At 37.5% G+C, this 24,950-nt stretch overlaps 1 protein-coding gene across 4 annotated transcripts in view; it reads left to right on the forward strand.

Annotated features, from left to right (window-relative positions):
* CAMK4 (calcium/calmodulin dependent protein kinase IV) overlaps positions 1-24,950 on the forward strand; it is a 306,840-nt gene that overhangs the window by 191,661 nt on the left and 90,229 nt on the right. For all 4 annotated transcript variants that reach the window (XM_079917387.1, XM_079917385.1, XM_079917386.1 and 1 more), the window contains one exon: positions 2,878-2,956. In XM_079917387.1, coding sequence (XP_079773513.1) covers positions 2,878-2,956 — 79 coding nt within the window. The remainder of the gene's footprint in view (positions 1-2,877; positions 2,957-24,950) is intronic.

Consider the following 24,950-nt stretch of genomic DNA (forward strand, 5'->3'; position numbering starts at 1 on the left):
TTGGTGAAATATATATTCAAATCTTTGCCCCATCTTTAAAATGCATTACTTTCTTATTATTGGGCTTTGAGTTTGTTTGTAATTCTAGATACAAGTCCTTTATCAGATATGTGATTATAAAAACTTTCTCCTTGTCTGTGTCTTTCATAAAGCAGACATTTTTAATTTAAATGAAGTCCAATTTATTTTTTGTTCTTTGAATTATTGTGCTTTGGGCTGTGTATGTAAGAAATCATTGCCTAACTAAAGGTCACAAAATTTTCTTCTTTTTTTAAGTTTTAGAATTATAGGTTTTACATTTATACTTATGATCCATTTTGAGTAATTTTTTCATGGAGTGTGAGCTTGGATAAAGGCTTTTTGTTTTTACTTTTGTTTTTTGCATATGTGTATCCAGTTGTTCCAGCACTATTTATACTTGGTGAAACTGTCCTTTCTCCACCAAATTGCCTATTTATTTACCTTTGTCAGAAACCAATTAGCCATATATGTGTACAACTATTTCTGGATTCTTTTTTCCATTCCATTTGTCTACATGTTTATTCTTCCTTCAATACCACTCTCTTGATTACTGTAGCATTATACTAAGTCAGGAAATCAAGTTTATGAATCTTTTAACTTCAAAGAGAAAGTGTATTCTGCTGTTTTTGTGTAGTGTTTTCTAAATGTCATTTAACTTAGTTTAGTTGATAATGTTGTTCATGTCCTCCATATCCTCAGTGGTAATTTTTCTGCTTTCTCTATTAACTGCTGAGAGGCTGTGTTGATGTCTCCAGCTGTACTTGTGGATTTGTCTGTTTCTCTGTTCAGTTTTATCAGTTTTTGCTTCATGTATTTTGAAACACTGTTGTTAGGTGCATACACATTTACATTTGTTATGTCATTTTGTGGAATAGACCTCGTAATAATTAAGTCGTGTTCATCTTTATCCTTATTTTGAAGTCTGGTTGACATGATATTAATATAGCTACTCCTGCTTTCTTTTGTCTAGTGTTTTCATAGTATCTCTCGTCTATCATTTTATTTTTAACCTATTTACCCTTTATATTTAAAATTGGTTAATTGTATATGGTGTATAGTTTGGTCTTGATTTTTTCAATCTAATCTGATGATCTTTACTTTATTTTTTTGAACCTGAAGTAATGAGTCATTTATTAGAAACAAGTCATTGGCTGAACGAGTTTACATATGACAAAAAATTTGGAGGGTATACTAGTGTGGTAGATTTTCAGCATAAACAAAATTTTCTTAAAACAACATGGAATTATTTGTTTAGGTCATTGCTACAGATTGAGACTGAAGATTAAGTGGAGTCTGTTGTAGCATGTGACTGATGATCTTTATTTTGAATTGATATGCTTATGAAATTTACATTTAATGTAATTTTTATATGATTGGATTAAAATACACCATATTGTTAGTTGTTTTATTTTTTAATCTCTTATTTTGTTTTGTTCCCCAGCATTTCATTTCTGATTATTACATTTTAGCTTCATTATTGACTTTTTTCTTTTAAAAATTATTTTATTCATTGCCCTAGGTTACACAATATACATCTTTAATTAATCAGAGTCTACTTTTAAATAATATCATACTACTTAACATGTAATATAAGGACTTAACAGTATTATCTCAAATTCTCCCACTCTTTGTGCTATTTTTGTCATACATTTTACTTTTACATATGCCATAAACAGTGAATTAATATTTCTGCTTTATATAGATATAATTTAGAGCAATTAAAAATAAAGAAAATAGAATTTTATATTTACCTCCATTTATTCTGTTGCAACTCTTTATTTCTTTGTGTATATGTTATATCTTACCACAGTTTAAAAAAAATGTGTTGAAATTGTTCTTACCTATTAGCATTTACACCACCAGTTCCTGACTCTTGCTGGGTCTATTAAAAATTTGATGTGCGTGGGTAGCTTGGAATATGCTTGATTTGTATATTTCTTTTGTTCTTTCTTAGAATTTCAGAACCACTGGACTGAATGTATCATGAGAGGTCCTTTGGCCTAATCTTTAAAGTATGACAGATTTACTTCAACTGATCTTATTTTAAGACTTATCTGAAGTTCTCTAAAGTTGTACTTAAGCCTGCTCCGTCTCTTTTTATCTCTGTCTTGTTCTCTTGCTCTCATGACTGGAGAGGAAGCATCAGGACCACAATGTCCTGCTTTTTAATGTTCTCTTTTTAGTAACTTCACACATGTATCACATACATAAAGATAGTTATTGAGTTTCTTCTTACCATTCTGCATTACAGGTAAAAAACTTTCTCTACTTCTCCAAGTTTTTTATAGAGTGATAAATTTACTTTTTCTCTGTATATCTTTGACCATTTTAATAGGATTTTCTCCTGGACATTTCACGTAATCATTTTTGTTAGGCACGTGTGAGTAAGTGGTAGCAGTATTCACCAAGATGAAGGAACCGGTATCTCTATTGGAATAATATTGGCTCTGAGAGAATGCCAGGGAACCAAATGAAGTGGTGTAAATTCTCAAGGGTTCCCAGCACCCTTGCCAAGTAGTGGAGACTTTCCTGACCCTTACAGCCTAGTGCTGAAATTAAACCCTCTCGCTGAAGCCATAAGGCTTACTCTTCTCCAGAGATGACTGAAGGCAACAGCCTTAGGCAGGTTACTTGTATAGCGTTGAGCTAGGAGAAAAAGAGCAGACAGGAAAATCTGAGCACACTATCTTTAGTTATGAGAAAAAAATCCTCTCAACAGTTGGGCCAGCCCTATAATAGAACTTATAAACACTTGTCAGTTATGAGGGTAAATGTAAGACATACTTATTTTCAAGCTTTCCCCTTAATTTCTTGTCCAAAGCATAACATTTTCTTTTTGTCTTTTTCCCCCTCAAGGGGTGCTACATCCATTGTATACAGATGCAAACAGAAGGGGACCCAGAAGCCTTATGCTCTCAAAGTGTTAAAGAAAACAGTAAGTTTATTTCATTATATAATAGCATCTCTAAGGGATCTGTGACCTGGAGAAGGCAGGAGCCCTGATTCGAAGGACAAAAGGGCCAGAGAGCTGCTATGTGCAGCTAACTCATTTGAATCATGATTATGAGAGTGCAGCCAAATGGGTTGTTTTTTGATGGAAATTGTGATTCTTTGAAAGCAACTGGATCTCAAATTAGATACAGTTGTGGGGAGGAGAAGTATGGAATGGAAAGACATTTAGAGTTTCCAGGTAAACTTTGCTTTGTATACCTGTCATGTTTTCAGATATATGTGTACATTTATATAATCTCCAATCACAATTTAATATACTAGAAAAGGTTGCTATTTAAAAATACCTAAATGAAACACAAATAGATGCATTTGTTAAAGAAGTCATCAGCTTCTTACTTGATTTTCAAATGGTGGGTTTACTTCAGTAAAGTACAACCAGGCAAATGCTAATGTATCTGGGACTGAACCTGCTCATCGAAGAAGTTCATATTTGAACAAGAAGGAAGGATTTTGTTTTCGGATTTTTTTTTCTTGCCCTAAGCTTGTAGGTGAGCTGAGGGGGCAAAAGTTACTTAGGCTCATCTCCAATAAGTAAGAAATGCTAAGGTGAGAGTTCAAAATACAAATGTCAGCATGTAATACTGGCATTTTTATACTCCCTGTGCCCCAGAGAATATTTGTCATTGTAATGCCCTACTTATACTTTCTGTCCTTAGGTAATTTCCCCTTATAAAACCACAAAAAGACAACGTATTCTTTTATAGCAAATTCTTCCTTTCTCAAATTTTATGTGAACAAATATGTGAAATATATATATTTCTGAAAACCCAGATGTAACATATGCTGAGGAGAGACATACTGTAACTTTTGAAGTCAAATAATACCTCTTTGAGGCCAAGGGATTTTTTTTTTCTAAAGTCAGCTTAATATCACCAACTGTTTATGTATTGTCTGGCACACGGAAATTTTAGACTCTCATATAATGAAGAAGAGAATAATGGCACAATGTTTTCAGTCAAGTAGAAGTAGAATAACATTTTCAAACAATCTGTTAGAATTTAAGGCCACTCAAGCACCAAGAACAGTATAACTGAAGAAGGTAATAGTTTAAATGGCAATTGCTCCTAATAAGGTCTTTATTCTGGATTTCCTATTTGGTGTAGCCAATGATTCCAGAATGTAGAGGCAGCTTTTGATTGATAAGCTTTGGAGTTTTCTCTTAAATCAATTTCTTATAGTCATAAAATGTATTTGAACTAAGGATTATTAAAATTTCATGAAATAGAATTTCCTGTTAAACATCTGCTTTTCATGAAACTATATTGGCATGCTTTAGCAGTAGTGACACAAGAGATGTTTTTGGACTTGGTTGTATCATTTCTTGCTGGTTAAAAAATTGTCAGTAAAATTTGTGTGTGGTTATTTTATTTTCATAGTTGAGGAAACTTTGAAAGGCACTAGCTATATAAACATCTAGGAAAATGAGTATTCAGAAATGACTTGTGAATGCTCAGAATCCCAAAGGACAAGGGGCTGGTTTAGAGAATATTTGTTTATGTCAAAAATCTTTGAATGAATTGGAATAAGAGAGAAGTGAAGACACTTGGTGGGTTCATGACTTTTATTCATTGAGAAAGTAAAGCTCTGATTTGCCCTCCCTTGTCTTCTCTCCTCCACCTCTGTTGTGGAAACATCTTGTTCAGAAGACAGGCACGAAGAAAATGTGGACGGGAACCAAGTGTCAGATGGAACTGCAGAACGATGCAGTAAGGCAGATGTTGTCAAACACAGTTACTGTTGTACCAAATGGAATGAGAGAAATCCCCTGGAGAAACCTCAGTTTTTAACATAGATGGAATTCCCAGCATTGTCTCCTAGAATCAACCATGCCCAGAGATGTATAAACAAGAGGAATAGCAGGCAAAACCTCAAAGAGAAATTGCCTCCAGTGTTTAATTCTATATAGGTCATGAAGACAGAACTTCCTTATCCAAATGAAATGAATGAAGCCTATGATCTTATTTTAAGACTAAGAATCTATTTATGGAGGAAAAGTGATGTAGGGGAAACAAAGTATTCTTCTAGCAAATTCAGTTAAAGATCTGCTCTTGACGGGGAAAGTGAGCTTCAGAAAACTTGAATGATCTGTGTAATCTATTTATTAGATTGAGCCACATAAAACTTCATCTATTAAACTATTCTTGACCTATAAAAAATGGCAATTTTATGTGGTTCAACTAACAACTTTGGGGCTACTATACCACTTCATGGGATAATTCCTTGGGTCCTCATTTTATGATTAGACCCAAACTTAAGAGGTTTGAAAGATTATCTGTCTATATCTGTTTGTCTGTCTATCATCTATCAACTATCTGTAAGAATTTCATAGGGCTGATGTAATAAACTACCATAAACTGGATGGCTTAGAACAATTAAAATTTATTCTTTTACAATTTTGAAGTCTAGAAGTCTGAAATCAAGGGGATGGGACGGCAAGGTTGATTCCTTCTGAGGGCACTGATGGAGAATTTGTTCCATGCCTCTCTCCTAGCTTCTGGTGGCTATCAGCAATGCTTGATGTTCCTTGACTTGTCATTGCATCACTCTAATCTCTATCTTCATTGTCACATGGCAGTCTTCTCCCTGCATGTCTTCATATCATGTTCCCTCTCTGCATGTCTGTGTTCACATTTCCCTCTTCATATAAGGACACCAGTTCTATTGGATTAGGGGCCCACCCTACTCCAGTATGACCTCATCTTAAATTAACTACCTATATTTACAACAACTAATTCCCAGATAAAGTCACATTTTTAAGGACTAGGGGGTTAGTACTTCAACATATTTTGGAGGGGGGGACACAATTCCATCCAAAATCCTATCAATAAAAGAGGACCTCTAAGGTGAATTTCAAAATATTCCACTCAATAATCTATCTGAAGTTGAATAAAACTTTTATCACATTCAAGAAACTAATAAACATAAGAAAACCTATCCATTTTATAGGTGATTAGATTCATATATAAATGTTTTTAAGTCCAAGAAAATTTCCCTATCTCTTCCACAAGTTAATTATTTGATAACAATAATCCTCTTCCCCAGGATCTGTTTAAAAGCTGTTTCAGGACAGTTTACCCAAAATTTATTTTGTGGCAATATTATGTTCCTTTCTCATAGCTTAATATTTTAGGAAGGATTTAGTTTACATTGGCAGTAAGGGACTTATTCCCCCTATAAAACACCCTGATTATCATTAACAATCCATTAAGCACTCATATGTCTGAGTGATAGACAAATACTCTAATTTATCCATAGGAAGATAGACTAAAGCATCTACTCTTATGGAGAAATCCACATTCCATTGGTTGTCAAGTACAGGACAGAATTAATACTGATAATAAACATAAAGTAGCTTGTTATGTTCAGACAGTTGGGTATTTTGGCTAATAAAATATCCTTGTGGGAACTTAACATGTAATTATAATAAAAATATTTTAAATTACCATATATTTTATATGTGGATATAATACCATGTTCTTTATCTATAGACAACTACAATTTCTAGAATTAGAATACATTCAAATACATATCGACCAACATCATTAATGTCTGCAACTTACGTTCAGATAGTTCACAATGAAAGAAAAGTGTGAGTGTGTGTATGTGTGTGCACATATAGGGAGAGAGAGAGAAAAAAAAATATGGCAAAAATCAATAGTTATTAAATTTAGGACAGTATACTAGTGTCCATGCTAGATTTCAGAATTTCAGTATATGAGAAAATTTGAGTTAAACCAAACTTCAACATTGAGATCCTGTTCAACATAACTTTTCTCTGGACATTCAGAAAGCATTACAAGATCTTACAGTTTCTAAATGTCCTGATAAACACCAGTGACTCTCTATTATAGATGTATTGAAGTGCCAGAAAACAGAAAATGATAATTGAACCAACGTTTTACTATACTGAAAATCCTGGACTTTTCCAGAAACAGTATCCATTTGTCTCATCACGTCATTAATGAGGATAAAGCTTTGAGGGCAGTGAGGGTAGACAAGAGAGGAAAATGAATTGAAGGGCTCTTTTGAGTGTTTATTTTTTTTAATTTTTTTCCACATAGTATTAGAGATCCTTGGACTGAAGAACTCATCAAGTCACTAGGAGTGCCATACCTACTCTCCTCCTGGGAAAGGTGACCCATTTTGTAACTTTTTATTTTAAAACAGTTATAGATTCACAGGCAGTGCCATTTTTGTTGCCCATAAATACCTCATTACCTTGTATGTAATTGGCTTGCAGATATCAGTGAAACTTTTACTGTGAACTTTGTAAAACGAATCCAGGGTGAAGGAAACAAGGCTTCCTTTTTTCCTTCACTCATGAGCCTTTCATCATCTCCGTTTTATGCAATATTTAGAAGAAATTGAAGTAGAGTAGAAAGATTTTCTAAGCTGCGTCCTCAGATGAACAACTTTGGGGCGTTAAAAGATTCTGACAGACACGGGTAGTGGGACAATAAGTGATTTACAAGATGGGACCTTTTTATTGATGTTATTTAGTTACGTGACTTTTTAATATGCTGAACTTAAAACTGCACAGAAGGAAAATAATAGATTCAAGAAAATGTCAAAATTTGAACAGATTATGCAGATGGAACCTTCAGTCTGGACTGACTTTTGCTGAGTTAAATGGAATCACAACTTTTGAAGAATTTTGGTGATAATGGAGTCACTCCTTCAGGAATGAGTCACAGGCATTATCTCTTTTCCTAAGGAGTACATCCCCTAGGGTGTGTCTAAATAATCACACTTCAGGCCTATCAATATGGCTCATTTTCAGGAACTGATTGAGATTTAAGAAAATTATGATCATCAATCATTTATAGTGTCCCTGGAATTTTGAAGACAAATATTTGAATTCTAAAATCATGATGACATTTCTAGCCATGTGGCTCAACTCTTGAAAAAGATTGCATTCAGATTGCTATAAAATCCTTGCATGAAATACCCAGTATTGAGTCTAAGAATTAATCTCAGTGTGTAAATTCAGAATTTATGAGTCTGAGAGCCAATCTCAGTGTATAAGTTCAGAATGTATAGGTCTTCTGACTCTCCTTAAGAATGGCTATGTGGTTGTGGGGTAAGATCATGGGCTGTGGAGCCAGACAACTTGAGTTCAGGACCACTTCTGCCACTTACTACCTGTGTGACCCTACAACAGTTATGTAAATCTCTCAATCTTAGTTTCTTCATCTGTGAAATGAGTTTAAGAACATCTAGCCCGTGGCATTTTAGTAACAATTAAAATGAGATAACTTATGTAAAATATTTCTCAGCACCTAGGGAGCATGTAATAAATGGTGAACATTGTTCTTATTATTAATTGTAATGGGTCCACACAGATATTTTATATTATAATATTATCAGCTCATTCTGTGTAATTCTCATATTTTCATTAGCTTGATTGAAAACTAAGCAGTAAGCAGCACCAGACATATTGTATACTGCTGTATGAACAAACTAATTATATCATTTCTGGTCATATGACCTCATACTTAGACAAATCTTGGATGCCCGTGATTCCTAGATTTGGAACACTTTCAACCCTACTGCTCTATTCTGATTCTTGACATTGGAGCACTGTGACTTGATCCATAGTTTAGAAGCTGTTTTAGGTCTAAATTTTGTCATATTTTAGTTATTGTAATGTAAAGTGATCTATAGATTTCTGGAAAGGCTTTTCTTGAATAATTTAATTAGCATTCACCTAGTAAATGTTCCTAACTTTTATAAAATTTCCATTAAGTACTAAAGGATAAAAGAGGCCTTTTATCCTCCTCTCAGTTAGTTGAAGAGCCACACGTTGTGACTTGCTGATCATTCTATGAGTTAGTTTTTAATTTGTATTCATTTTTCCTTATGTTCTTATGAATTAGCTCTTTGAGTATGTAACTATGATGCTGCTGGAGACTTTGAAAAGTTACTCTAGATTAAATTACAGAAGGTACACAGGCCTCCCTCAAATTCTTGGTAGTTGAATCTCCAGGATGTCTCCATTAGAGGAGTTTTCAGGTTTTTCAGTTCTGAAATAGAAAGAATAACATTTATACCGCTTGGCAAACTGAGGATTACCTGCTCTTGTCTCTTTCTGTCTAACCTTTGGGAACATGGAAAACTGATCACAGGCCATTCATTTTTCAATTTCTGTGATATACGTAAGAGAGATGGCTAGGTCAATCTGGGTTAAAGATATGCATCTATTAAACACTGCTATAACTACTTTTAACAACTAATGGGTATGCTCTAGAAGTGGAGTCAGGGTCTCCCTTGGTCAGTGATGGAGAGGAGAATAATAAATCACTAGCTCAAATGGACTTTTTGGGCCCAACTGAGGTCTCAGAACACATTAAGGAAAGCAGCTTGCTGATAACAAGCTGTGTCAAGTGAAGTGAAACTTCTTCAAGCATTCTGTCAGTTGGAACCTATTGATTTTCATAGGGACTATTAAGCCAGGTTTCCTGGAATAGGAATAGGGATATTTCTATTCAGTTTGTGACAAGTATATGTCTACAAGAGAAGAGAGGTAGCAGGGTGGAATGTTAAAATCTTGGCCTGATTTGTATGCTTTACTGTTCAAAGATCCACTTGGAAGTCTGAACATTCTTGCAGAGAACTGGTCGTTGCAGTTTGATTTGTTTTCTTGCTTGATAGAAACGCTGCTAGAATCTGTCACAATTCAGCTCACTTATCTATCCTCTCATTTTATTGATCTTTCACAGGCATTTTGTTGCCTTTTAAAAAGTAAACATAATTCAGAGGCAAGCTGATACAAGGGAAGTAGGGAGAGAGAGATCGAGAATATAGGCACTGGCCTGTGTGCTATTACCCAGAAAGAAACATACTTTGCAGTTACACCATCTGCTCAAGTTATCACACTTAACCCTCTAGTACTTTCTTTTTTTAATTTTATTTATTTTTGGCTGCGTTGGGTCTTCGTTGCTGCGCACGGGCTTTCTCTAGTTGCCGTGAGCGGGGGCTACTCTTCGTTGTGGTGCACGGGCTTCTCATTGCGGTGGCTTCTCTTGTTGTGGAGCATGGGCTCTAGGTGCACGGGCCTCAGTAGTTGTGGTGTGCAGGCTCTGTGGTTCACGGGCTCTAGAGCGCAGGCTCAGTAGTTGTGGTGCACAGGCTTAGTTGCTCCACGGCATATGGGATATCCCCGGACCAGGGCTCGAACTTGTGTCCCCTGCATTGGCAGGCGATTCTTAACTACTGCACCACCAGGGAAGTCCCAACCTTCTGGTACTTTTACAAGTAGTGAGTGGTTGGATCTAAAGTGATCTTCACCCTTTATATGAAGCCTATGGAGGCAAAAAGGAGGTGACTAGCCCAAACCAGAGGAAATCTTAGGAAGAGCTTATGTTACCATACCCTAGTAGAAGAAAGAGACTAGAAATTTCTCAGAGAACTGAGTGGGAAAGACCTTGTAACCAAAGGAGAGGTGCGGGGCAGCAGGAAAGTTGAGAGGAGCCCAAGGAGATCAGAGTTGGGGAGTGGTGCCTGATGGACCACAACCAGGAAAGCTGAGAAGGAACACAGATCAGCCTCAAAGCAAACTTAGGATTCCTATCTTGGTGAGAAGGGGAAAAGCTATAATCTTAGTGTTAACAGGGAAAAACATTTTAACAAATTTTTATTTTTCTTTGTGGTACAAAGTTGAATGATGATCAAAGCTGTGTTCATCCAGACAATGTAAGAAGAGCGGAGAGAAAGAAGGCTAAGAGAAGATTAAGTCCTGAAACTCCAAAACCATTAATTTGCTGAAAGAGAGAAAATGAATGACTGTGTGCAAAGGAAATTGATTAGAAGAGATCCAAATAATTTTCAGTATTGAATTAGCTTAACAACAGCTTTTTTTTTAAAGTAAGCATTTTCAAATCACCATATGCCACTCCAGCAATTTTAACAGTAAAGAAGCATAATGCTAATAAGAATGGGACCCACACTTAATTATTCAACAATATGTAGTAGCCCCTTTCATATGTTAATGCAACAATGCCTCATGGGACTGTTTACTTAAGGAAGTTTTAGAGAAGGAATGTTTCCCCAAAGGACACAATAGCATGGAGAATTTGAATGCAGGACTTTTGAGTCCCAAATCTGAGCCCTTTCTATTGATACCAGCTAGGTCCTGAAAGAGAAAAAGACCAAAAAAAAACAAAAGTAAGGAATAAGCATGGCCCAGATATGAGACTGAAACTAGATGTTGCTCCTTGCTAATCTGATAAAGGATGAAAAAGCCTTTGTTGACACACAGACACAGAGAAGCTGAGTGCAGTTCAGGTCACACTGTGAGTGAGCAAGAGTTTCCTTTGTGCAGAGAAAACAAGCAACATATTTCTTTTCCAAATGTTATTAAAACTTTAGTTTAATGCATCTCAGTATACAATATCCACTAACAAATGAAAGAAGAATAACGAAGGCGTGTGTAATGTACAAAACATTGCAGGGTGTGGCTCTCTTTGCCTTTTGTCTTATACGTAGGTAGGATGCAGTGATGGTCCCACATGCGGCTGTGTATATGGAGTTCCAGTTTGCTCTCTGCTCTAAGTGTCAGTATCACAGGGTACATTCAGTACATTCAAAGCTACTCATACTTATCTCTACCCCAGAAGTCTGAAAAATGTATCAAATGGATAGTTATATCTACGATGCTTTTTTCCCCACAGAATACCACACTGTCACTGGGAAGATTTTTGTTTGAAATTTTGAGATCAGAATAGTTTAGAACTGTTTTTCCATCATAGCATCAGGACATATTTGGGTGTCATGATCAGTTTCAAAATCAAAGTGGATCCAATATTACTATCATCATCTTTTAAATTTTGACGTATTTTATGAAGGGGAATGTGGATGAGTGTCACGATTTACCTACCATATTTATATCTGCAAAAAAAGAAAAAAGAAATTTAAGTATTCTTTGCGTTCTATGATGATTAAAATTCTTCCTGAATCTGGTACCAACTGGATATCTGGGGGGAAAAGTACTTAAATTTTTCAGTCAAAGATATCTTAGTTTTTTACAGTTTAAGAGTCTCTTTTAGTTTAAAAGAATTTCTTTAGAGTAAATATTCAGTATAAATTCAGCTCTCTCTCAGAGCTGTTTCTCCCTCACTCTGTTCTTACCACATTGGCTTCTGGGTTCAAGGGCAGCTACGTAACACATGGGAGCATGGTCTCTGCAGTGAGGATAAAGCAGCCATGCACCACAGCCATCGCCAGATGCTTACTACATTAGAGACGGGGTTAGGCAAGGGCATTAGCAGCTATAGACAGCTGGGGAACACATCATGGGGTTGAATAATGATCAGACATTTAGAGACAGGACCAGACCAGCCCACTGCATGGATCATAGGCCCCTTTCCACTGCCCTCTCTGAGCCCTGACAGTCCTGGAAACTATCAAGAGAGGAAGCAATGGTAGGGCATTAGCATGGAATGTATGCATATCTACCCAATTAGTCATACATGGAACTTTTAAGCTCTGAGCCGTTTAATCCAGAAGAGATTTAAGGACAGGCTGTTGGGAGTGCATTGAGGAGATGCATATTACTGTAAAGAAAAAGACTTCTGAGAAGGACTGAGCTGGCATGCTTTAGTTATTGATTTCTGGAAACATCTGAACTCTTCAGAAAAAATGAAGCTCTGGGTTAAGATGCTTCCTCACCAAGGAAGGCAAATCCAGACTTATACAACGAGAAACAGCTACTGCTGTCGACTTAAAAAAAATGCACAACGTGAGAGTTGTGAGTCAAGTTTTATTTGGGGCAAAATGAGGACTATAGCCTGGGAGACAGCATTTCAGATAGTTCTGAGAAACTGCTCCAAAGAGGTAGGGGGGAAGGTCAGTGTATATGTGATTTTGGTAAAGGGGGAGTATATACAAACAAGCACATATTTTTTGCAGAAGATTTCTGCTAGTCACGAGGAGAATTGGGCTCATAAAATCAAATCCTGAAAATATCTAACTATCTGAAGACCTGTTCTGCCAGTTTTCCCAGAGCACAGAGTTTCTCATTTCTGCTCTCCACCCTGAACTCCTTTCAGGGGGTGTTGAAAATCAGCAGCTGCAGCAGCACATGATTTAATCCTTGTAGAGGTAGTTGACAAGTGCCAATTTGTTGTTGACACTGCCGTGGAACAAAATCAACAAGGGAATTTTATTTCAAACCTTAAATCATTAAGATTTCTTGTATCTCTTTCCTATTCCAGCCCCAGAGCATTATTATATCACTTTTAGGGTCATTTAAAAGCATTTTGTGTCTACAGCCTGTTCTTTTCCTTTCTTTAAGGAAGTTTTTAGCATTTTTGAACAATATTAACCAGGGTATCTGAAAGTCTTAATTGTCTTAGAACATCAAGGAGCTAAAGCTTCTAAGATTGTCTAGGTGTTCCCCTATTCAAAGCTATCCTCAGTAAGGGATTCAACCCCAAGATGTAACTGATGAGACTTAAATGCTAATATTTCCAGGAGTACTTTTTGGTTTTGTTATTTGATAGGTTACAAAGTCATAAGCTTCTTGAATATGTAAATTCTCAGTTTAGTATCTCATAGATGATCACTTAGTTTTAGGATCAAAGGGAGATCTCAGGGCCTTGAAAATATATGCCCCTCACTTCAAATGGTTTGGGAATTCTGCAACCGAGTCATTGCTGTCCAACTGAAAGCAATATAAAATGAGAACTAAATATTGCTGTTTTCATGCCTTCTTGGTAATTTTTAGAGTATTTTGAAAAGTACTGCCTTGACCATGTGAAAACAACTAAAAAGAATGAAAAAGAAATGATGAATTTGTTTCAGTTCTATTAGAACTTGAGTGTCTATAGGACCTGGCTGATACTCAGGTCTGTAGTAACCCAGGTGTGACCCTGATGGTCAACAGTAATTAATAAACATAAGAAATGGCCTTAAAACTTCCATGGAGCTTAACCACAGTAGTTCAGCTCTCATCCCAGTCTTGAAAAAAAGGTGAAGGAAGGTGTTTAAATTTGAATGCAAATAGGCACCAATCCCCCTCTTTGATTACCATTCAGCAAGAAGATTATATTGGACGTAGTTTAAGATTTTAATGAAGTTGTCTTCCACACTTTTAGGGAAAAAAAGATAAAGCTATATTTTCACGTATATTAGGCATTTTTCCTTTCTAGGGCTGGAATACCCTCATAAATACTTGTATTTCTACACTTTGTTTTAGTTGGATTAATTTTTATGTGAAGACAGAAAATTGGAAATAGAAGACTAGAAAATATTTACCTTACTTTTACAAATTCTTTCAGGAAAGGCACTGAACATCTACCATGAGCCAGGAGATTTCGTATATATTCTTATTTAATCCTTACAACAATAACATGGTAGGGTAGCCATTATTATCCCCATCTTATCCATGAAGAAATTGAAATAATCCTCACATAGGATAAGAGACTTTATGAAGGGCTCTAAATGGTAGGGCCAGAATTCAAATTGCATTTTTTTAAAAAGTACAACCAAGGATGTTCATTACAGAATGATTTATATTAGTAACAAAACGTAGGCAGTTGTAAGTGTCTAACCATAGGATAGCCATTAATGACACGGGGACATTAGGAAGCTCTTTTTTACGTTCTGCTTATGAACATTGGGTATTCATAAAACTTTATGGTATTTTCAGTGAACACTGTAAGAAACAAAATTGTATTTCCATATTTGAAATATATAAGGAAATATGCACAGTTTTAAAAACTGAAATGAAGTAAACCAAAATGATAATGATAATGTTACAATGGTAGATATGGTACTCACTTTTATTTTTTTATATTTTATATATTTTTTTTAAAGTGGCTGATACCTTTATAAAAATTTATATATGTGTTTATTTTCTTCCAGCCCTGGCAACATGAACATAAAAGAAAATTTGGGAGGCTAACATTATATTCATTTTTTGTAAGCACCTGATATCAATTTCTTTTTTGCATGGATTTGACCATGCAGGTACTGAAGTCACCTCATTGGGGAATATGTGAATAGGAACCCAGCAAAGCTTTTCTTTTGAACTGTCCCTTGACTGGCACAAAGACAAAGCAGAAAATTCGTAGCTGCATCCCTGGAATTCTCTGCTTACCGAGGATCTCACTTCTCCTTCTTTGGGAATGCATAGTATACTCCAGTTCTCACTCTTCTGTTGTCTAATTTTCATCATTTCACTCTCATTTAATCTCTTCTGTGGTTATGTTTGATACACAGCATGTACCACACAAATTAAAGGCAAAGTGTGCTGGTTGAAGAAGAAGCTGTGAAAGCTCTATATACTGTGAGGAGTATCAGTACCTGCTGCAGTGGATTTAGAAAGTCAGTAACTTCACCAGAGCTTTTGTTAATTATATTTCTTGGAGCATTCCCCATTTACCCATGGGAGAGTGCAATCTTGAATAAGTGGTATAGTGACCCTTTGTGGCTCACAATTTAGAAATCACAAGCTATTATCTGTGTAGGCTCTAGAAGATCTGGGTACTTAGCTCTGCCTGTGAGACAGGCATTCTCCACTCCATTGGTGTTGATAACATGACAAAAATGTCATACGGATTTGAATGGCAGGAGAAGTGACTAACCACATCTAATCTCATCTAACCAGAGCTGTTAAACCAGGGATTTTTTCCTTTGAGCCCCCAACCTTTTGTATTCAAATACTAGTACCATCCTTCATTTATTTATTCTATAAATTTATATACCAGGTGTTGGTAAATAACGCTGGCGGTACTAATGTGTAAAAAATGGACAAGCCCTTGCTATCATAGAGCTTATGTTCTGGTGGAAGAAACAAATAATGAATTTGTAACTAAATGGTAACATACATTTGTGTAAATTTTATAAAGGGATTAGAGTGATGATTATGTTATGCGTATATGTGTATGTGTGTTTAGCTACCTTTGATGCAGTGACCTGGGAAGGCCTCTCATTTGTTTTCTGAGTGAAGTGAGAAGGTCTAGTGGAAGAGGGCGTGGCAAGTGTGAAGGCCTTGGAGCTTGGTCTGGGAGTTGAGTGGCCTGTTTATAGAGAGAAAAATGACATTAGCTCAAAAGGGTGAGGCCACCCCATCCTGAGTTTTAAGACCTTGGTAAAGAGTTTGCATTTACTCTTAGAACAGTGGGATGCCAACATTTAAGTCGGAGAGTGACAGGATCTGATTTACATTTTAAAGATATCACTTTGTCTGCTGTGTGCAGAGGGGATGATTGCAAAGACTAAGAATCAAAGCAGGGAGACTAGTTAGGAAGTATTAAAATACTTCTGCAGCCTTTAAAGTAAGTCAGACCAAAATGGTGACATGGTATAATTAATTTCACGTGAAGAAGGGAGTGATCAAATATATCGAATGCTGCTGACAGAGTAAGATAAGATCAGAAAAGTAGTTAGTCTCCTCCAAGGAGACCACTGATTTCTTCTATAAAAGCAGTTTTGGAGGAGTTCTTGGGGTGATGCCAGATTGAATTTCACTGACAAATATATGGGGAAAGGGAGGAGGAAGTGGAGAAAACGCAGAGGCAGCTCTGGAGAGGTTTTCTGCTAAGGGGAGCAGAGCTACGCTTTGGAAGCAGGAAGAGGGGTGAGGGACTGAAGGGTGAGATCTTTTTAAAGATAAGAGATATTAAATGAAGGTTACCCCCATATATTCTTAATGCCAGGGAGAGATCCAGAGATGAAAGAAATAGGAGAGAGAAGTGTATAAAATGTAATGTCCTTTCTACTTTATATATCATGTTGTCTTCCCTTTTTTCTCTCCCTCTGTTAAGCCAAACCTGTTTCTAGAGAACGTCTGGCATCAGCCAGATCTTTTGTATAAACTTTGTTCAGCTTGTTATCTATCCCAGGAATATTTTAAGCCTCCTTCATTCACTGTCAAGTAAAAGACTGTTCCCCGTGAAAGAATTTCTAGCATCTGTGAGCAGGAAGTCTTATACTTTAGACTCTAAGAATGAAGGAGGAGAGGTTACCTCCTTTGGAAGAGCTGCTGTCTTCTGAACCTACCTGATTTACAGAGGTTTCAGGTTCTGAAAGACAAGTGTTTTTCTTTCTGGGTTGAGCTTCTGAGAGCATTTTTGTCTTCTTTAATTCGATCCCAATCCTTGGGATCCTCCTCCATTGGAAAGCTCTACTTCTCCCCTTTTTGCCTCCCAGATGTTTTAGAGTCTGCAGAGAGTAGGAAGTGGCTATTACGGAACTACCAAAGAATACTGTTTCACAATTTTCAAAGCCAAGCTTATCTGAGTGAAATGCTTATTAGTCTTCTCATACTGGTCAGAACCATATTGGCATTATACTAGTCTTGTTAAATGTAAAACAGAATACTGGTTTCTCTACAGTTTACTTTTTCTGTCGGTCCCACCCCACCATGTCTATTGCTCATCACTGCCTCCACCTCTGAACCGTCACCTCCTCTGTGTAGCTGCCCCTACCGTTCTCCTCTCCATTGAGTCCAAAGTCACACGGAAATACCTGGGAGAAGAACATTCAAGACAAAGAACTATCAAGTACAAAGTGGAAAGGCTCGGAAGTGGAAATGATCTTGGCTTCTGGAAAGATCAATTCGATGATCAGTGAGCTGTAGTAAAAGGGGATGAATGGTAGGTAAGTTCAGTACAATGGACAGGGACACGATGTTATTAGCATCTTTCTAAACCTATTTATTCACCGTCTCAGTAAATGGCAATATTATTCTACCCATTTCTCAGGTGGAAAAACAAGCAGTCAACCTTTGCATTTCTCTTTCTCTTATACCCCATAACCAGTCCATCTTCAAATACTGTTGGTTCTTAAAAAAATGTTCATCTACTTCTTACTCACCTCCTTCATCTCTAGCACCTGGGTCTGAGTCACCATCAACTCTCACCTGGATAACTGCCATAACTTCTTATTGAGTCTCTCTGATTTAACTCTTCCAATTATCCTCCCATCCTCATCCCTACAAGAGTCAGAGTATCCGTTTTTTGTTTTTGGGGTTTCTTTTTTCGGTTTCACTGCTTGGCTTGTGGGATCTTAGTTCCCCAACCAGGGATTGAATCCGGGCCCTCAGCAGTGAGAGCGCAGAGTCCTAACCATTGGACTGCCAGGGAATTCCCAAGCGTGAGAGTATCCCTTTAAAAATTAACTGAGGTCATGTCATTCCTCTCTCAAAATCTTCCAAATGTGTCTGACCTCTCTGATACAAAAATATCAAGTCCTTACCATGTTCAACCTGGCTTCTGGTCATTAGGAGACTCTGTCATCATCTACTGTTTTCCTCCTCTGTCACTTTCCTCTGGCTAAACTGGCCTCTTTGTTGGAGGCATAAGGGAGGAGAAATGGTTTGGACATAGCAATGAGTAGCAAAAAGGACACCCTGTCCTCCTTCCAGGCCCTATGGTACCTTTCCTACTGGCATGAAAACAAGTCACCACTTGGGAAGAACCTAAAGAAAGTAAGGTAGTCATGAGATGCCCAGGTTTCTGTTAGGTCAAGAAGATAAAGGAATAATCAGACTTGGCTAAAATTGTGTAGTTGTTGGAGATATTAGCCTCAGATAGGAAAAACTCAGTATTTTTCTCAGTGTCCCGCATTTGATTTTTGCATTTTCAAATAGCAGTTCCTAGCTTTCAAATCCTTGTAGGCTAAAACTATCATTCTTGAATTTAACAAAGCTCCAGTTGTCAAGTCTTTTCACCACGCATGTTAGTGCCAGCATGTACTTGTTGATATGTCAGAAACCAGGATGCTAAATTAAGCAGAAGCTATGCAGGAAAGAATTGTGAAAATTTAAAGGTATTTGTCTGCTTATTTACCCATTAATAATTTACATTTTGCCTCTTTCCACAAAGGATTTGAGGAGCACAGTTCTGTACTTCACATCATGTTCGCTGGTCATTGTTAAAACCAAAAATGAGCCTAAGAAGCCAGAGAAATATTGAAGTTTCAGAGTCCGGACAGATCTAGACCACATCTGAGATAGCCAAGAGGATCAAGACCACCAGAAATCTGGTGCTGTAGTCCCTCTCCTTTTCTCCAATTCATTCACCACCTCTGTCTCTATCCATCATTCTCACATGCAGAAACTGGTTTTCCTTTTTCTTCCCCCTTAATTCCTCATTACTTTCTTCTCACATATTTTTCAATTCTTCCTGCTTTTCTTCCCTCAACCTTTCCAGTCCCAGCACAGGAGTATATTTGCTGTGTATCTCAATGAAGGGCCCACATTTCATCAACTTTATTCCAATGGTGAGCTTTTTTCTCTGATGTTACTCTAAAATTATACCTCTTATCCATTTCTCTTTCTCCCCTCATGGAGGCAGACAGCAAAGTTGGGATTTCTTTCAATATTAAGGAATCTTGATTTCCGTGGAGGTTTAAAACTGTACAAATCTGTATAATCACTCTTATTAAATTATTTAGTTTTTTTCTTAAATGATTTTATGAGGATGAAAGGGTGTATTTCTTTGAATATTTAGGGCATTTCAAATAGGGGAGCTAAAATAAGGCTTTACAGAAAAAGCCCACGTGTCCAAGCCATTTTATGATTATCCATTTCATATTGGCAACTAGAACAATGGCACAAAGAATGTAAGTGGGAGACAAAGCTCTTTCTGATGGGCAGTAAAATACAGCAAATTAGAAAAGCAGAACTGTGGTCCCACTGCTGTCGATCTGGTTTTCCTGTGACAGATAAAAACTCAAGAGTGAACCGTGATTGGACAAAACTCTTACGGGCCTTCTTAGATTCCTTCCACCTGCCTGTCTTCCAGACCAGGGAGGGCTGGATTGCCTGCTGGCCAATTCATGCAACTAAGCCAACCCAGACACACACCTTAAGTTTCTGGCTCTTCTGCCACTTCTAGATTTGAATGAGATATGATATCTGATGAGGAGGGATATGGCATTACAAGTGACTGCCAAAAAGACTACATATGCAACCCAGAGGTATGAAAAAGTTAACACCACAGGGCCAAAATTCACCAGTGGGAAACAGGAGGAGGTTCCTGGGCAGGTAAATTCCCTCTCTTTCTGCCTTCCCATGAACTTCTTCAAGGCATGGTGACCTTGTATAGCTCCTCTAGGGAAGTACTGTGTGCCAGTTGGATACAACTACCCATGTGACCTGCTGTGTCTTTACAGCTCAATGTAGCCAGTGGGCTTACTGCACTGTGTCACCTCTTACCTTGCTGCATTTCCCTTTTTCCTCATTCTCACTGCATTGGGTTTGCACATTCCAAATAAAATACCTGAATGTTAATCCTCGCCTTACATTAGTTTTCTGGGAAACCTAAGTTAGAATGTTAGTAATGTGTATTTTTATAATTGAAAATTGTTAGTAATTAAAAACTACCATTCTTTAAGTTATTTCGTACATAGTGAAGGTATATTTTATGGATTTCAATATTGTTGTAATGTTGACTTGTTAAAGCCATCTGTTCGTGCTTCTGAAGATGCTAATTATAGTAGCTCTTGAAGCTAATTTCAAGTGGCAATAATGACTGTTCAGGTAGCTGCCCATTGACTCTTGTGGCTTGCTTAACAGTTATTTTCTAGGAAAACAACACTTATTCTGAATGGCAGTGCCAGTGCTCAGACCCTATCCTGACCTACCCAGGTAATTGGAAGGGGAAGTCAGAAGTAGGAAGGAAACAATAGCTCCTGGAACTAGAGAAATATTGAGAAGATATCAGATGAAATGGCTGTCAAGACGCACACCGGTGTGACCTCCAAGACCTGACACCTTTGGAGGAACCACCCCCAAAGTCCGGCTGCCTAGGAACCTCTAGACTTTGTTTCAAAAAGATGACAAATTATACTCAGCTAATCTCTCTGGGAAGGATTTTCAGACCTCAGCCTTGTCTTGTCCTTGGCTTCTCAGTCATTTATCTGCCTGCTTTTTTGTCCACTTCTCCCTCTCAACTTTACCCCCTGCTGGTTTCCTTGGTTGTCATTACTTTGGCTTCTAGTCCAGATTTTGTCACTCAGTTTACTCTCTGTGGATTGATGGTTTTTAATACCCCGTTTTTCTCTAACTTCCTTCTTCTTCGATTCTTCTCAGGCTCCACTTAAGTCATGACCTGAATTCAACCTGGGCTCCAGCATTCAGAGCAGGAAGGAGACTGCATTCACATTTTTCTTTCATTTAAATTATTACTACAGTTTTGTTCTTTTTTTTTTTTAAAGAAGATGTTGAGCGTAGGAGTTTATTAATTAATTTATTTATTTTTGGCTGTGTTGGGTCTTCGTTTCTGTGTGAGGGCTTTCTCTAGTTGTGGGGAGCGGGGGCCACTCTTCATCGCGGTGCACGGGCCTCTCACTGTCGCGGCCTCTCTTGTTGTGGAGCACAGGCTCCAGACACGCAGGCTCAGTAGTTGTGGCTCACGGGCCTAGTTGCTCCGCAGCATGTGGTATCCTCCCAGACCAGGGCTCGAACCCGTGTCCCCTGCATTAGCAGGCAGATTCTCAACCACTGCGCCACCAGGGAAGCCCCCACAGTTTTGTTCTTTTCTTTCTATTTTCTGTTTTCAAATGTATAACGTTAAGTTTTCTGGAGTACTGGTTCCCAGACTTTTGGGCTTCAGGAGCCCTTTTTACTCTCCAACTTACTGAGAATCCCAAATAGCTATACACATTTAATATATTAGAGATGAAAGAATCTCGATATAATAGAGCAGGGGTTCCCAACCTCACGGCCGCAGACCAGTACCTGTCTGCGGCCTGTTAGGAATGGGGCCGCACAGCAGGAGGTGAGCGGCGGGTGAGCGAGACAAGTTTCACGTGCCGCTCCCCATCGCTCGCATTACCACCTGAACCATCTGCCACTTCCCCACTCCCACATCCGTGGAAAAATTTTCTTCCACGAATCCAGTCCCTGGTGCCAAAAAGGTTGGGGACTGCTGTAATAGAGATTAAAGAATTTTTAAGTATTTATTAATTAATTAAAACTATAACAGTAATAAACCCAGTATGTTTTAACATAAATAACATTTTTAATGAAAAGTAACTATTTTCCAAAATAAAAAAATACTTAGAAGAGTGGCATTGTTTTGTAAATCTCTTTATTATCTGGCTTAATAGAAGAAAGTTGGATTCTCATCTGCTTCTGCATTCAATATGTTGTTTTGTTTCAAGTATAGGAAAAACTCTAGCCTTACCCAGATGTGCAGTTGGGAAAGGGAGAACCTCATACATACCCTGAGTGAGTCTTAGGGACCCGGAACGTCCTCTGATCACACTTTGAGAACCACTGATCTGGAGTATAGTGGGAAAATAATTACCCTTTTCAAAATTACCTTTAAAGAAAAATTAATTCTGAATTAAAAATAAATAACTACATTAGAAGATTGCTAGTCCAAATAATCTAGTATGTTATGAATATTTCCAGAGTTTAGATAACTTTCAAAGAAATAATTTTTGAAGGCATCCCATATTTAATGTGTGACATAACATGATAAAAAATAAATTTGCTTAAAATTCATATTTGTATTAAAAAGTTTTTGTTTACTATGTCATATGAAAAAATTAAAGGATCTCTCTGACACTTATTTTATATGGATCAAAAACATACAAAAACAAGGTGGGGACTTCCTTGGTGGCTCAGTGGTTAAGAATCCGCTTGCCAATGCAGGGGACACGGGTTCGATCCCTGGTCCGGGAAGATGCCACATGCCGCGGAGCAACTAAGCCCGTGCACCACAACTACTGAGCCTGGGCTCTAGAGCCCACGAACCACAACTACTGAAGACCAGGCGCTTAGAGCCCATGCTCCACAACAAGAGAATCCACCGCAATGAGAAGCCCGCGCTCTGCAATGAAGAGTAGCCCCTGCTCGCCGCAACTAGAGAAAGCCCGCACACAGCAACGAAGACCCAACACAGCCAAAAATAAATAAATAAATAAATATTTGAAAAAAAAAACAAGGGGGAAAACCGTATATTACATAAACGCTAAATGTGTAGTGAAAAAAATATGTTTGAATATTAACAAATCTTAATTTAGAGACACCCATGTCCTTAAAATTTTTTTAAGCATCATGCAGTAATTTAAAATATATTTATTTTGTATTAGTAACTCCTTATTGTCCTGTGGAAGAGAAGATTGTGATAAAAAATAATCAGTATTCACTAATTTGTATGGAAACACAAAAGACCCCGAATAGCCAAAGCAATCTTGAGAAAGAAAAACGGAGCTGGAGGAATCAGGCTCCCTGACTGCAGACTATACTACAAAGCTACAGTAATCAAGACAGTATGGTACTGGCACAAAAAAATATAGATCAATGGAACAGGATAGAAAGCTCAGAGATAAACCCATGCACATATGGTCACCTTATTTTTGACAAAGGAGGCAAGAATATACAATGGAGAAAAGACAGCCTCTTCAATAAGTGGTGCTGGGAAAACTGGGCAGATACCTGTAACACTCCCTAACACCATACACAAAAATAAACTCAAAATGGATTAAAGACCTAAATGTAAGGCCAGACACTATCAAACTCTTAGAGGAAAACATAGGCAGAACACTCTATGACATAAATCACAGCAGTATCCTTTTTGACCCACCTCCTAGAGAAATGAAAATAAAAACAAAAATAAACAAATGGGACCTAATGAAACTAAAAAGCTTTTGCAAAGGAAACCATAAACAAGACGAAAAGACAACGCTCAGAATGGGAGAAAATATTAGCAAATGAAGCAACTGACAAAGGATTAATCTCCAAAATTTATAAGCAGCTCATGCAGCTCAATATCAAAAAAACAAATGACCCAATCCAAAAATGGGCAGAAGACCTAAATAGACAGTTCTCCAAAGAAGATATACAGATTGCCAACAAACACATGAAAGAATGCTCAACATCATTAATCATTAGAGAAATGCAAATCAAAACTACATTGTGATATCATCTCACACCAGTCAGAATGGCCATCATCAAAAAATCTACAAACAATAAATGCTGGAGAGGGTGTGGAGAAAACGGAACACTCTTGCACTGTTGGTGGGAATGTAAATTGGTGTAGCCACTATGGAGAACAGTATGGAGGTTCCTTAAAATACTAAAAATAGAACTACCATATGACCCAGCAATCCCACTACTGGACATATACCCTGAGAAAACCATAAGTCAAAAAGAGTCATGTACCAAAATGTTCATTGCAGCTCTGTTTATACTAGCCAGGATGTGGAAGCAACCTAAGTGTCCATCGACAGATGAATGGATAAAGAAGATGTGGCACATATATACAATGGAATATTACTCAGCCATAAAAAGAAACGAAATTGAGTTATTTGTAGTGAGGTGGATGGACGTAGAGTCTGTCATACAGAGTCAAGTAAGTCAGAAAGAGAAAAACAAATACTGTATGCCAACACATATATATGGAATCTAAAAAAAAAAGGTCATGAAGAACCTAGGGGCAAGACGGGAATAAAGACACAGACCTACTAGAGAATGGACTTGAGGACACAGGGAGGGGGAAGGGTAAGCTGGGACAAAGTGAGAGAGTGGCATGGACATATATACACTACCAAATATAAAATAGATAGCTAGTGGGAAGGAGCCGCATAGCATAGGGAGATCAGCTCGGTGCTTTGTGACCACCTACAGGGGTGGGATAGGGAGGGTGGGAGAGAGGGAGATGCAAAAGGGAAGAGATATGGGGATATATGTATATGTATAGCTGATTCACTTTGTTATAAAGTAGAAACTAACACACCATTGTAAAGCAATTATACTCCAATAAAAAAAATCTGTATTCACTGAATGATTCCTCTTATATGAGGCATCTAAAATAGTCAGACTCATACAAGTAGAGAGTAGGATTGTGCTTCCTAAGTGATAGGTGGAGGGGGAGATGGAGAGTTGTTGTTCAATGGGTATCACGTTACAGTTATACAAAATGAGTAAGTTCCAGAGATCTACTGTACAACATAATGCCCAG

This window comes from Stenella coeruleoalba (assembly GCF_951394435.1).
Source record: "Stenella coeruleoalba genome assembly, chromosome: 3".
Lineage (NCBI taxonomy): Eukaryota > Metazoa > Chordata > Mammalia > Artiodactyla > Delphinidae > Stenella > Stenella coeruleoalba.